The following is a 15,217-nucleotide window of genomic DNA, read 5'->3' on the forward strand; positions in this document are numbered from 1 at the left end:
AAAGGAGGCTGGAGGGGACAGGTGTCAGCTGCCAGGTGATGCCTGCAGAGCTATGCTGGTCGAGCCCTCGGTGACCTCCAGCACTCGCTTGGCTCAGCTGAAGGGATGGGAAGAACAAAACCTTTGCTTTCCAGGGAAATTTGAGCCTTTTAAAAGCTTCACTCTGGTGGCATCAAAGCTGTCACTGTGTGTGTAGGGTGAAAGCTTCCGTGGGGATGTGAAGGCAGCACAACCGGAGTGCTCCTGGCCATGCTCTGAAATGGGGACCCCTCCCCACAGCCCTGCTCCCCCAGCAGATCCACTCAGGGGATCTGGGATTCCCTTTCCCCTTGCAGAGCTGACCTGTGGGGATCTGAGCTGACAAACATTAAATCTTGAGCTGGCAGAGGGCAGGGTTGGATGGGATATGGGGAAGGAATTCCTGGCTGCCCCTGGATTCCTGGAAGTGTCCAAGGACTTGGAGCAGGCTGGGATGGTGGAAGGACAGATCAGAAGCAGAAAGATTGGCTGTGAGTAGCAGGAGAAGTCCCTCTGCAACAAAAAGAGTGAGAGGAAGGAAGGAAAGAAGGAAGGAAGGAAAAGCCTTAATGCTGTCCTACAATAGATTTATTTAGGTTTTGTGGGTGGTGGATTTTTTTTAAAGGAACAAGTGTTGGAGCCAATCCCAAAGCAGCTCCGAAGGTTCTGACTTGTCACATTTCTGGTCTCTGAGCTGAAACCCTTCCAGGGTTACACAACAATGACTAAAACTGGAAACCTTTCAGATCATTTCCAAAATGAAGCAGGAAACTGAGGTGATTGCTAAAGCAAGGCTGGAGAGAGAGAAACATCACTTCTGTGTGTGGGGGTGAGAGCGAGCACCCAATTCAGTCTGGAACTTTGGGGTTGTTTTCTTTTTGATCTGATCTCGGAACAGAATTATCCTGGAGCCCAGATCTTCACATTGTTTTGCTTAATGTTTTACAAACAGGCTGTTGAGTGAAGTTGTCACCGAACAAAAATTCACCCCTATTGTTTACACAATGGGCAAAGGCAGTCATAAAAGGGGTGTAGCAGCAATTTGTTAGGTATTAGGTTACGGTGCAAGAGGGATTATCCTCACAAAACACTGAGCCCTAAACTGCAAATATCGGGATTAAATTGACAATTACATCCAGGGATGCTGGAGGCTTTGCACTGACTGTTCTGAGCCAGCTGACAGGAGCTCGAGTTCTTCTGGCACAGCTGCTCTGCTCGAGAGGAGCTACATGAAAATATAAATATGATAAGAAAAATCTGCTCCTGCTGCTCTTTGCTTTGTGGCAACTCCTCACCAGGTAAAAACAGGTGCTGGGTTTGTTCCTGGCTCTGCCACTGCACTCCTTTGTGACCTTTGGAATTCAGGAATTTTCTCCCACGTCTGATTGGGGTGGAATTTTTAAAGTATATCAGTTTGGGGGCTCAGTGTAGAGACCCCTGAACACAGATCTCTGGAGCAGTTCTGTATCTACCCTGAGCATTTCAAGATCCAACACAGCAAAATCCTGGCTTAGATAATTAAGAATTATTCTGGTTTCTGAACTCAGATATTCTTTAGAACATCTCTCTGCCATTTACCCTAAAGAAACCTTTCGAAATTTCTGTTTCTGCCTTCCTACCACCCTGCCTGGCTTTGCTGATTTATTTTTATCTCTGACAAACTTTCATTTGAAGGGGGAAATGCATTTATAAGAACAGAGAGCAGAAATACTGCAAACTTCAGCTGTGCTGCAATGCAAGGGGAGGCTCATGATGTGCACAAACATGCCCAGAAATCCAGGAAAAAGCCCACAGAAAGTAAAAGCAAGACAGAAAAGGGGGAGGGTTTATATATCAGTGTTAGAGGAAGGTGAAAACGCTTCCTGGCAACATCTGAGAGTCATTTGCAACAACAGATCCCTGAGCTTTAGTGAGTAGAGAATGTTTTTAAATCCTCCCCCACCCCCTTTGTTAATCTTTAGCAGGTAACAGGACCTCTCATGGGATCGTGGGGCTTTCTTAGGGATGTGTCAAATATTTCCAGTTTGGAAAATCAGATTTTGGAAATGTCTCTAGGGTTGAAGGTCACTGGTTTGGAACTCTGTGGTCTTTGGTAATAATTTGGTAATAATGGGATTCTTTGAGCATTCTGCAGAAGTCAGAGTGCCTCAGCAGAGGGAGGGAGGAACATCTGGGTTCCCAAACTCTTGTCTGGAACAGGGAAATCACATGTCTGTTCCATGGTGTCCCAGGAATGAGGGACAGATCCTAATCCTGATTTACACCATCCAGGAACTCTCAAGGGTGGGTCTTTGCACCTGAATGTGCTGAGCAACATCAATGTCAGAGAGTTATTAATCAAGATGCATGATTATTAATTATTATGATTATTATTGCACTTGAGAGACTTGAAAGGGAGGCCTTGAAAAGTGCAGGTTTGGATTATGTTTGAACGCACCCAAAATAGGGAGCAACATTTTTTGATGCTTTGAGTATTGAGTTGGGAGGGATGAAGGATCATCGAGTCCATCTTCTGGCCCTGACACCCCAAAATCCCACCCTGGGCATCCCTGGAGTGCTGTCCAAACCCTCCTGGAGCTCCAGCAGCCTCGGGAATGTCACCATTCCCTGGGGAGCCTGGGCAGTGCCAGCACCTCTGGGGGAAGAACCTCTCCCTAAAATCCATCCCCATCCCCTGACACAGCTCCAGCATTCCCTGGCTCCTGTCAGAGAGCTGCCCCTCAACACAAAGCCCTACAAATGTTTTTATTTAAGATCATATTGGCTCCTGATTACTCCATTTTCACACCTCACATTATGAGGTGCTTAACGAAAACACCAAAAAAAACCCCAACCCTCAACAGTTTCCAGTTTTTGTTTGTTGTCAAACACGACTTTGAAAATGTTGGGTCAAGCATCTTCAATAGAGCAGGCTGCACTGTTTGTTTAAAACTCTGAGTAAAGCAAGTCATATGAATGTTTCCAAAGACCCTATTCCAAGAAGTATTTTTGGAAACATTAATGTTGTGTTTTTTAATGAAGGCCACATTCTGAGGCTACGACACCATATGTCACATTCATTTCTGGACTGGAAAAAAAAAAAAAAAAAGGAAAAAAAAAAGAGAAAAAAAAAAAAAGAAATGGAAACTATGTTTGGCTTTTAAGTGTTTTTGGATGAATGTCTCTGCATGCTTGTCATGGTTCCTTGGATGAGGAGAGAGTTCTTGGGCTGTTAATCCAGTCCATCCTATATATTTTACACCCCATGGGCCTGACTCTGCTCTGCCTGGAAGTGTGTGCAGTCATTTCTGCTCAGGCAAAAGGAGTGAAGACCTGAGGAAAAGAATTCCCTCAGGAAAGCTGTTTTTTTTTCTGAAATTCGATTTTCTTTAATTCATTTTCCATGGATTTCTTGGCTCCATTGAAAACCTACATCCGAACTCTGAAACCAGCTTAAAAATGGGAAAAGAGCTTGTCATTTTTCCATCAAAAACTTGCAGTTTCTGGAAGAATAGTGACAGGTTTCCCACAAAAATATTAGCTGTTGTTTTTTGGTTTTTTCCCCTTCAGGAATATCAGTTAGAAGCATGAAATTAGCAAAAAATTGGAATTTTTCTGCTGTGTCCCCATCACTTCTGACTGGTTTGTGTGTTAGTGGTTGGGATGTTGTGGATTGAGCTGGAGACCTGCAGGAAAAGGATTTGCCTTTTCTAAATTACATGTTTTTTATTGGATTCCAGGTGATAAGGTCTCAATTTCTAACATAATTCTTGTTCTTGGTCACTAAATATGGCCCAGGACTGCTCAGTTCTTCTCTGTTCTGACAGAGGAATCTCCTAATCCACATCACTTCCTGAATTTGTGTCACCCACAACTTCTATTAACACCCTCCGTGTTTGTTTCAAACTCATTAATCAAGATTTAAATATTTTTGGCAGCCGGATATTTTTTTGTTTGCTTTAAGGAAGGATTTCAGAGGCTTTCCAGGACCTCAGAGTGGTTTCTTTTTTTCATTTGAAATGTAAATAATTTTCTCCAAATTGAACAAACATATCTCTGCAGCACCAGCTCAGTCCACTTCACAAGAGCAGGTTTTTCTGGGCAATGCTAGAAGATAAATAATGTTTTGTTCTTGTGTTTGATACATTTTTTGGTTAAAACACACCAGCACTGAATTTCCCTGCCCATGTGACTGAAGTTTTAACTCTAAATAAGGGATATCCCCATTTTCTTTTATTCTTTCTAATGGAAAAAAATGCAGAAAATTGCAAAAAGCAATTAATTACCTCCAATATTTGGCCAAATTTAAGTGTTTTCTGCCATTTGTGACTGCTCAGGGGAGCTCATCCTGCTTTTAATCTTGCTTCATGGGATCATTAAAGGAGTTACTCACAATAGGGTCTCCACTCCAAAAAAAGGTTTTGATTTATTTTTTCATCAAATTTTAGGGCTGACAAGGACATTTCTAACTGGTTGAATTTGTAGCTGTCTCATATTTCCAGGCCTGGTCATGGATGTCACAGCCTGTCCCCTTCCAAAAATTAACCATGATGGTCACGGAGCAAATGGGATCAGATCTGGAAATTCAAATAAAAACGGACTTTCTCCTTTATTTCTTAGATTTCCAATGAACAAAGAAAACAACCCCTGGCACCTTCTGTAAGCTGAGGCAGAGATGAGGAAGATGAATGACCAAAGTGGCTGCTACAGGCCGGTAAATATCCAGGGAAACAAGGTCAGTTACCGCGGCGCCTGTCGGGAAAGCCCGGAAAAGGAGGTGAAAAGGCTGCAGAAGAGGTTTCTCCACAAGGATGGCAGCTGCAACGTCTACTTCAAGCACATCTTTGGGGAGTGGGAGAGCTACGTGGTGGACATCTTCACCACGCTGGTGGACATCAAGTGGCGCCACATGTTTGTGATTTTCTCGCTGTCCTACGTGCTCTCGTGGCTGTTCTTCGGCCTGGTGTTCTGGCTGATTGCCGTCCAGCACGGGGACCTGTTCAGCGACGAGGAGGTCACCCCCTGCGTGGCAAACGTGCACAGCTTCACGGGAGCCTTCCTGTTCTCCCTGGAAACGCAGACCACCATCGGGTACGGCTACCGCTGCGTGACCGAGGAGTGCTCGCTCGCCATCCTCATGGTGATCCTGCAGTCGGTGCTGAGCTGCATCATCGACACCTTCATCATCGGGGCGGCCTTGGCCAAGATGGCCACGGCCCGCAAGAGGGCCCAGACCATCCGTTTCAGCTACTACGCCGTGGTTGGGCTGAGGGATGGCAAATTCTGCCTGATGTGGCGCATCGGGGACTTCCGGCCCAACCACATGGTGGAGGGCTCGGTGCGCGCGCAGCTGCTGCGCTACAGGGAGGACAAGGAAGGGAGGATGACCATGGAGTACCGGGACCTGAAGCTGCTCAACGACCAGATCATACTGGTCACACCAGTCACCGTTGTCCACGAGATCGACAGCGACAGCCCCTTGTACGGCCTGGACCGCAAAGCCCTGGCCAAGGACAACTTTGAGATCTTGGTGACCTTCGTCTACACGGGTGACTCCACGGGGACTTCCCACCAGTCGCGGAGCTCCTACGTGCCCAGAGAGATCCTGTGGGGCCACAGGTTCAACGATGTCCTGCACGTCAAGAAGAAGTACTACAAGGTGGACTGCCTGCAGTTCGAGGAGACCACGGAGGTGTACGCCCCTCACTGCAGCGCCATGCAGCTGGAGCGCAAGGAGCAGGAGTGGAACCGCGCCGAGAAGACGCGGGAGAAGCAAGCGGAGAAGCCAGCCCTGGAAATCAAGTCCAACCAAAAGTCCTTCAGCGCTGTTGCCCTCGTCACCAGTTGTGAGGATCCTGAAGAGCCAGTGACAGCTTCCAGCCAGCCTCCTGGAGAGGTTTCCTACAGGAAAGCTGCTGTGACCTTGAGCAGGCTCTCCATAGAGTCCCAAATCTGACTTTTCCTGCTGTTAAAGCCCCTCCCAACAATTCCTCCCCTCGTGGCTCCTCGAACACAGACAGCGGGCTCGTGTGCAGCAGTATTTATGTCCCAGACCTCGTGGCCACGCTGTCACACACCGTCACACCCTGCTGGGCTGCGGGGACAGCTCTGCGCTGCGGGAACGAGGGAGCAGCTTCCACTTGGGATGTCCAGAGAGCCCCTGCACTGGAGCAAACCCTGGTGAACTTCCTTCCCCTGCAGGGACCAGGGCTGGCCGTGCCCAGAGACGCAGAACAACCTCGGCAGGGCACACTAACCATGCCCTGTGCCCTCTGGGGAGGGGTTTCCAAGCTGCCTCGTTGGTTTGGAACGCCCATTCCAGCCCCTCCAGGAGGTTCTGGAGCTCCATTATCCCAACAAGTGATTCCTCAGATCCAGCCTCATCCCAGAGCTCCTCTGGGGAATCCGTGGGGCTGTTCTTTGTAAGACAAAGGAATGACTGACCCCAGTGCTCCTGGGTGGCTTTGGACACCTGCTCACATCCTGCCTGATCCTGTGGGACCCAGAGTGGGATCCTGGAGAGCTTTCATCCCTAATCATGAACCATTCCCTGAGGTGCTGCTCCCTCAGCAGCTGGAGGGATGCAGGAGGTCAAAAAATAAAAAAAAAATCAAAACAAGACCTCTGGTTTTAAATCAGCAGAATCAGATTGAGCCTTGAGGAGGAGATCATGTGTGGAGTGATCTGTGCAGTATTTGATATCAAATCCTCTTTCATTTCATTTCGCTTTTCTTTTCAGCGTGTTGCACTTCCTTGCAAAGACAAAGATCAATCTGGAGAGCAAACAGGGTGATTTTGTCAGAATGAAAAGTGCTTGTCTCAGATGGCTGTGTTAAAATGATCCTTCACAAGAAATCCAACAACTCCGACTCAAACTGGGGGGAAAAAAAAGGAAAACATTGATGCTCTGAAGGTGTCTGTGACGTGGAAGTTCCGTGCTCTGCACGTCTCTGTAATTATCCAGTGAGCAATGCCTCATCATGCTCTTGCCCCTGATGATTGCAGTTCATTTGCGTTGTGTTTAATTACCCTGCAAACGTAAAATAATCATATCGGAGTTGCTGGGGTTGAGCTCACCTGACCTTAGCAGCAACGAAATTCAGTGTTTGCCTGCTCTCTGTGGTTCCTGGAACTCTTCAGTCTCCACAGGAGAGTTCACTCCACCTTCCTCTGGTTTTTCAGGATGAGTTTATCCTGGAAATGTTCATCCCTCTCCATTTATTGCTGACGGAGATGAAACGACTGCTGTGGAAATGCTGGCTAACTTTAGGCTGCTAAAATTAGGTCTGACGAGTCATTCACATCATTCTGACTAATTAATTGGGCTTTTATGAGCTCATCACGTTTAATGAAGAAAAAAATAGCCTGCTAAGAGGCTTTTTTTTCTTTTTTTCTTTTTTTTTCACCCCCCCTGCAATTTACTCCATGTAGTAGTAGGATTGCTGGATTATTTTAATGTATTTCTCTTTTGCTAGCACTTGTCTCTGGATAAACATGATCCCTTTAGGTAAAGCTGAAGCCTGGGGGGTGTTAGTTATTCCAAAACTCATTAATTAGCCCATTTTATATGCTGATTCATCAGCAGCAACCACTTATAAGTGCAGTAAAAACCATCTTGTTGTATCCTGGATTTAAACACTGGCAGACATGGGGGAAATAGTCTAGAAAAAAATGGAAAGGAATGTAGGAAAATGTGGAAGAGTCTCAGCACTTCTGTGGTGTTGGAAAAAACACCATTGGGATTGAATAAAATAGAATATCACCTTCCAGACATGGGAATTAACCCTTCCACTCCCCTCAGATCCTGGCTGGGATGCATTTATTTAATGCTGGGCACAACTTTTTGGGAAAGATGTGGAGAAATTGGAAGGGAATGGGGAGATGTGGAAAAGCTGTCGGTGAGGAAGGAGGGAAATGGCCTAAAAAGGGCCCTAAAAAGGGTTGGGAGGCAAAGAGCTCTCAAACACAGAAATTGCATTGGGAGAGAGGGAAATCTGGGGCTGGGAGAGGATGGGACAGGAAAAAATGGGATTACACTGGGGGAAAAATAATTAGGAAATGCATAACGAGGGTGAGGGTGACAGAGATGAGGGTTAACCTCTATGGTGGCTCTGGGGAGACTGGTGGAGGAGGAAACAATGAAAGAAAGGCCACCCTGGAGCTTCCCAAGCCTTCTGCTCTGGGATGCCGTGGTTTCCACACATGGAATGTCCCACATGGACACAGCTGCTGCTCTCACCCTCCGTGTTCACTTCATCCCAGTGTGACGGCACCCAGAGGTGAGATATGGCTGAGATAAGTGACCAAAACCCCCACATTCCTTCCCCAGGTGCCAATTCCAGGTGCTGGCTGCCACAGCAGCTCCCCTGAGGAGCTGGGGAGCTCAGCTGCCTTCCCTTCCCCAAGCTCTCCTCCCTGGGAGCCTCCGGACAGAAATTCTTCCTCTGGAAAGGCTTTGCTGGAAGTGAAAGCACCGGGAGTCTGATTTGGGGATTTGTCCTGTGGCTTTTGGCACAGAGAGATGCAAATAATAAATGCAAATACGTGAGTATGGCTGGTAAGGTGTGCCTGGCTCAGCTGAGGAGGGCCAGGAAGAAACTTCTCCCCTGGGCATGTTAATTCATAAAAAGCTGCTTTATATTTTCTTCTACTTTTATCTCCAACCTCTGATCCCAGCCCGTGCTGGAGAACCACTGCTCTCAACCAGCCTGGCTTTTTTCTCTTTGCTGCTTTAATTTCATTTATCCCAGTACAAACACGATGTATAATAATGATGAATAGCAAAGCATGCAGTTATTTTTATTTTTATTTTTTAAATGAATAAAAACATCAAAATAAAGAACATTCCTCTGCCACACACCTTGTGAGAGCACATTGGGCTTTTCTACTCTTCAGCTACAGGTTTTAAGCTTCCATATCCAGTTTCTCTGGGCAAGCTGTGCCAGGATTTCACCACCTTCACAGGGAATTTTTTGCTAATTTCTCATCTGTCCCTGCCCTCTGGCACAGGGAGCCATTCCCTGTGTCCTGTCCCTCCATCCCTTGTCCCCAGTCCCTCTCCAGCTCTCCCTGGAATCTTCTCCTCTCCAGGTTTATATTTAGGCAGGCCTAAACTGCCTAGAGCCAGTTCTTAATCCTTCCTCCCTAGGAAAGGACCTAGGAAAGGCTCCTGCAGGACACTGGACAGTGGAAAAATAGGATAAATAGGATAAACAGGATAAATAGGATAAATAGGATAAATGAGAGGGAGACTCTTCCTCCCCCATCTGCTCTTCCTCAGTGAGAACTTCCCAGGGTTTATTTTTCATTGCCATTGTAGGCCTGAGCAATAAAAAATCAACCAAGACTCCCAAAAGTAACAACACGTGCATCCCCCAGCAGGAAACCAACCTGAGCCTCCAGTCATTCCCAATTAATTGGAGCAGAATTCCCACCAGCCCAAAGGGAAGGACCTGGGGATATTTTGGGCGGTTCCTTGGTGAAACAACAGGGCCCTCCTGCTCTTCCAGAGCCTTGCAGGTCTCCTTGGGGCTTCCCAAAGCCAATTCCTGGAGCTGAGGAACAGCAGCTCCTTCCCAGCCACTGCTGAGAGGCAGGAATTGGAATTTCTGTGTGAAAGTTGCTCACCCCGTCCCCGACCTTTCCACAAAATTTACCAGCTGAAGCAAAATTCTACACAACAAAGAGCAAACACAAACCACCCTGCGCTGGCCTCCTGACTCATGGTGAAAATTTCACCCTGCTTATTTTCCCTTGGAAAGCAGCACCGTTGTTCCGGGTCAAGATTAATTTATGTCAAAGGGGGTATAATAAGAGATTATTATATCATTTATTTTTCCAGCTTTGCTCACCACCATTCATTAGGGCAGCTGGCATCTCCTCCCCCGTTATCATGTGTCATTTAGTGCATACTTTTTGTGAAGTTGGGTTTCAGATGTGGGACAGGATATTATCCCCTTGTTTATCCCTTGTTTCTCACGGGCCGTGCAGGAGGTCTGAGCTCACTTCAGGAAACAGCAGGTACCTTTCAGGGCATCGGAAATGTTGTGTAGGTGAAAAAAAAAAAATAAAAAATGCTTCTAAGCTTTTTTTTTGTCTCTTAAATCTTGGGTGGTTGGAGCTGGGAACCTGCAAACAGGAGGAGTTGGTGTCTGTGGTGGGCAGGAGAGGCCCAAAGCAGGGAAAAGGAAGAAGCATCTGACAACAGAGTCACTTGCAGGCAGACAGGGGAGGTGTGAGACATGAGCAGGCTGAAACAAGAAGCTGAAAGTTTTCATCTGGGCTGAAAATTGTGGGTCGGTGTTTTCATGGATGGGGCTTAAAAATCACAGTGCAGGAGCTGCCTCCAGGACTCAGAGGTTTTTGTGAGGTCTGGTGGCTGAGGAGCTGCTGGGGATGGACACAAAGGCAGAGTGAGGATGGGCCGTTCTGGCTGGGGCTCCCTGGGAAGCCAGGAGGGTTTGGAGCCCTGATATCGACACCTCCCAATGTTTTCTTCAGGACAGGCAACACAAAGTCACCTTGGACTGTCAAAAACACACAGGGATTTCCCACCCAGGTGTGTCAGGGGCCCGTGGAATGGTTTGGGATGGAAGGGAGCTCAAAGCTCATCCAGTGGCACCCCTGCCATGGCAGGGACACCTCCCACACAGCAGGCTGCTCCAGCCTGGCCTTGGACACTGCCAGGGATCCAGGGGCAGCCGCAGCTCATGGGGGAGTTTCTCCCAAGCACCTCATCCAAATCTCCCCTCTTTCAGCTTCAAACCATTGCCCCTTTTCCTAGCACTGTCTCCCCACCCAACAAACCACTCTCCCCATTGGTGGCCATCCCCCTTTAGAGTCTGGACCAATCCCAATCCCCATCCCGATCCCGACACCAATCCTGATCCTGATCCCAGTCCTGATTCCTATCAATCTGATCCCAATCCCCATCCGTGTCCTGATCCTGATCTTGATCCCCACCTCAATCCTGATCCCGATCCTGATCCTGATCCCCATCCTGATTTCGGTCCTGATCCCGATCCTTATCAATCCTATTCCTATCGCCATCCCCATCCCAATCCCCATCCCAATACCAGTCCTTATCCCGATCCCGGTCCCGATCCCTGTCCCGATCCCGATCCCGATCCCGATCCCGATCCCGGTCCCGATCCCGATCCCGATCCCGATCCCGATCCCTGTCCCGATCCCGATCCCGATCCCGATCCCCATCCCGGTCCCGATCCCGATCCCGATCCCGATCCCGATCCCTGTCCCGATCCCGATCCTGATCCCGATCCCGATCCCGATCCCGATCCCGATCCCTGTCCCGATCCCGATCCCGATCCCGATCCCGATCCCGATCCCTGTCCCGATCCCTGTCCCGATCCCGATCCCGATCCCCATCCCGGTCCCGATCCCTGTCCCGATCCCGATCCCGATCCCGATCCCGATCCCGATCCCGATCCCGATCCCGATCCCGATCCCGATCCCGATCCCGATCCCGATCCCGGTCCCTCGGCCGCCACCTGGCGGCAGCGCCCGGAGCTGCGGCGGGCGCCGAGCGGTCCCCGGAGCATCCGCGGCGACAGCGGCGACAGCGGCGACAGCGGCGACAGCGGCGACAGCGGCGACAGCGGCGACAGCGGCGACAGCGGCGACAGCGGCTCAGCCCCGCTCGGCCCCGCTCGGCTCCCCCGCCTGCCCTCGCCTCCTTTCTGCACCCCCGGGACTGGACCCCCACCCATCACCCCCAAAGAAGCGGGGTTATAACCAGCCGAGCTGCTGCCGGTGAATTCCCAGCACTCCCAGTATTTCCATCCCAGGAAATCTGGGCACAGCTCTCCCATTCAGCACCGTCGGTCAGCGCAGAACCCATTTTATTATAAAATTGAGCCGGTTGATTTTGTACCGTTGCCCTTTATATACAGCGGCAGAGCAGGGAGGAGCTGGCCCGGTTTGCCAGCTTAGGTAAATATAGCCGGGCAAACCTGGCTGCCCTCCACAGGAACCTTTCCAATAGGGCAATGAGCTATTTGTGGCCAAAGGGACAGACCTGGGGACATATCAGTGACCGAGAGCCACCCGTTTGTTTGGGCCAGGGAACGTGTGTGCGTGTAGAAAGGCAACGCTAACATTTCTTACCGTGTAAAACTCCGCACAGAAAAGCTCCAGAATAGAAATGCCTTAATAATTATCTCATCTCCAGTGCCATGTCCACTTCTGGATGCACATTTTCCGTCGAGCGGCTTCGTGCGTTCTCTCACGCACGGGAGTAGCTCCAATGAAACATCTGCTGAGCCCTCCGTATCATCCTCCTCCTTCACATCCTCTTGCGGGCTCTAGGAAGCTCCACAAGTGTCAGGCAGCTGCTCTGCTGCGACTACCGGGCACTGCACTCGCTCCTCGTGCTTCCCCATCTTTGATCACGGCGTGTCTCCCAGCCTTGCCTGACAGGGGAGGGATTATTTTTGGTCTGTCACGATCCCTGCTCGGCCCAGGTGCCAAAAGGAGCTGGTGGCCTCTGTGTGACCGCGGTGTGGAGCAGCAGCAGGGAGCCCCAGAGCGTCCCCAGCCCCTGCTCTGCGCTGGGGCTCCGTGGGATGCCTGTGTTGGGTGTCTCCAGCAGGGATTTTGGATGGTAAATGCCTCGTTGGGGTAGCCAAGCTCAGAGTGGGGTGGGAAAAAATTGGAATTATGCATCAGCGCTTTCAGATCTCCGTGGGGAAATCAGAAAGAGCCCAGGGGGTGTCTCCAAGGGGAAACCTTCCCTGTCCTTACTCATGGGAAGTACATGTCACCCCACCAACTCCACAGGAGGCTTCCCAGAGTGGCCTGTGCTAGGATGTGAAGTGGGAAAAGAAATTTGGGAAGTGTTTTATGGCAGTTCCTGCAATTACTCACTGCACTGATTAAACTTCTCTCCAGTGGTCCCTTTTTTCCACAGGCAATCGCTCTGTTAGAAGGTGCTTTTTGTCTTTCCTCCCATTTTATCCTTCTTTTTGGAGCAGTCCCAGGTGGAGCTGTCAGAACACTGTGGTTCTTTACAATCCCACACAGCACCAGCCACGAGGTGTTTCCCAACACCCTCCAGCCAACACTGCTAGTACAGGAGCCCTGAAGCCACAGAATCCCTTTGCTACGGACCAAAAATGTGGGAGAATGGTTTGGAAAAGCTCTGCTGAGAGCAATCCTCAGGATTTGGAGCGAGCAGCTCCAGCAGGGAAGTGTCACATGTGGATACGTCTGCACATGTGGACTGGGGCTGAAACATCTCCCATCCCTTTCCTCACATCGATAAAAGGGGATGGTTCCTGCCAATTCCAGCTCCAGTTTCACCCCTCTGGCTGAAATATCTGCACTTTCCCCAGCTCTGTGTTTGGCCTGGGGTAATTACTACTACAGTGTTAATTTACCTGAGCTGAGGAAAGCCCTGGAACATGAAGGGAGGATCCACAGCCTGCCCCAGCCTCCTGGGCCCTGTTGGAGCAGAGGAAGTTGTGGCTTTGGCTCATGGATTTGCTCCTTGAGGAGCCTTCTCCTTCCCAGGGTTATCTGAAGGGCAGGGAAGAGCGAGGTCAAGGATGTTTGGGAGCCAAAAGCATCGAGGGCTGAGGTGTTGCCTCGCAGTAAATTACCTGATGCAGATTAAATTACTCCCCCAGATCTGCTTCTTCTCTTTGCTCCGCTGTGAGAGGAGCCACTTCCAGGCACCAAACAGCACAAAGATGCTTGGAAGCCTTTCACTCCTTTCTGGGCCTTCCAAAAAGATTCAAAGTCAATTGCCATTTCAGATGAAGATTCAGAACAGACACTTCTTCAGCTTGAAAAAATTACGGTGGAGTACGGTCAGAGGTGAAGCGATTTGCCAGGGTTTGAGGAGTGTGAGTAACACAAAGCAAGGAGCTCGGTGCAGCCTCCAGTGTAAAATCCTGCCCTGTGCACCCCTCCTGCCCCCCCTGGGATCAGCAGCACAGGTGGGGGTGAAGGAAAGCTGAGCTGCTGGGGGAACTCTGACTTCTGGAAAGCTGGAGGGTGGATTTGTGGGTTGGGATGTCGGTTCTCGTTTTGTTATTTTTTTAACAAAAAGAGATTGATTGGCACTGCTGGCACTTGACCTGAGCTCTGCAGTCACCCCACCAGGCGAGGGGAACAAAGGCAGCCCGTTGTTCCCTGCTCCAGTCTGTTCTGCACAGGTTTTTTTGTGTCACCTTTGGTGGCAGAGAGCACAAGCACCTTCCAGTACTGTCACAGGTGATGTGACGAGCCCCTGCTCATTCTCTTCCCCTCTTTGTCAGCCCCTGTGCCTCTGATTGTCCCTGCACGTGATCCCTGCTCTTTGTCAAATCAAGACAGTCCCAGCCTGGGTGCTGGGTGTCCTCTCTCCTCTCACAGGTCACCTCAGGAGGCATTTGGCCCCAAAATGTGCTGGGATTAAAATGAAATATCCATCAAAGCGCAGCTCTGAGTACAGGTTTGTGCTCTGAGGAGGGATGGGAACTTCTTGGATCAGCCTTGGCTTCTCTGGAGCCACAGACCTGGGTGGGGGGGATTCTGGACACCTGCACAAAATTTTGGGTGCCCAGAGGGCAGGGGAGAGATCTAGGGAAGGGATCCAGGGAAGGGACCCAGGAAAGGGATCCAGGGAAGGGATCCAGGGGAGGGATCCAGGGAAGAACTTACAGAAGGGATCTAGGGAAGGGATCCAGGGAAGGGACCCAGGAAAGGGATCCAGGGGAGGGATCCAGGGAAGGACTCACAGAAGGGATCCAGGGAAGGGATCCAGGGGAGGGATCCAGGGAAGGGATCTAGGGAAGGGAACAAGGAAGAGAACCAGAGAAGGCATCAGGGAAGGGAGCCAGGGAAGGACTCATGGAAAGGATCCAGGGAAGGGACCCAGGAAAGGGACCCAGGAAAGGGACCCAGGATGCTCCTGCAGCTCCCATCCCACCTGTAGGGAGCAATCCCAGCCCCGTGGAACCACAGGAACCCTGGGAGCTGCCATGCCACCACAGCCCCACGGTGTCACAGGGTCTCCCTGTCACCAGCCCTGGCACTGAGCAGCTTTCCACGCTGATTGCTCAACATCTGACGGGAAAAAGCACAACCTTTCCCCCTCCAGTCCCTGTCACAAGGTTGTTTAATAGGGTTTGGGCACCAGCTCAAACGATACCAGGGGATCAAAGCCAGCTTCTGAAGAATTAGGGAGATCACAGAGAAACTCATGGCTCACGCTGAGCCT

General features: G+C 49.9%; 1 protein-coding gene and 1 long non-coding RNA gene across 3 annotated transcripts in view; one reads left to right on the plus strand and one right to left on the minus strand.

The window, feature by feature from the left end:
* Positions 1–10,085, plus strand: part of KCNJ16 (potassium inwardly rectifying channel subfamily J member 16) — a 32,654-nt gene extending 22,569 nt beyond the window's left edge. For both annotated transcript variants that reach the window (XM_086857118.1, XM_086857119.1), the window contains one exon: positions 4,618–10,085. In XM_086857118.1, the coding sequence (XP_086713244.1) occupies positions 4,673–5,953 (1,281 nt within the window). In that variant the 5' untranslated portion in view covers positions 4,618–4,672 and the 3' untranslated portion in view covers positions 5,954–10,085. The remainder of the gene's footprint in view (positions 1–4,617) is intronic.
* LOC147649830 (uncharacterized) lies at positions 9,805–11,635 on the minus strand. Its single transcript, XR_015277959.1, has 2 exons — positions 11,505–11,635; positions 9,805–10,383 (listed from the first exon to the last, which is right to left on the minus strand). It is a non-coding gene; the product is annotated as an uncharacterized LOC147649830 (long non-coding RNA).
* Positions 11,636–15,217: the final 3,582 nt, after the last annotated feature.

Source organism: Cyanistes caeruleus, chromosome 19 (genome assembly GCF_971803275.1).
Source record: "Cyanistes caeruleus chromosome 19, bCyaCae1.hap1.1, whole genome shotgun sequence".
NCBI lineage: Eukaryota > Metazoa > Chordata > Aves > Passeriformes > Paridae > Cyanistes > Cyanistes caeruleus.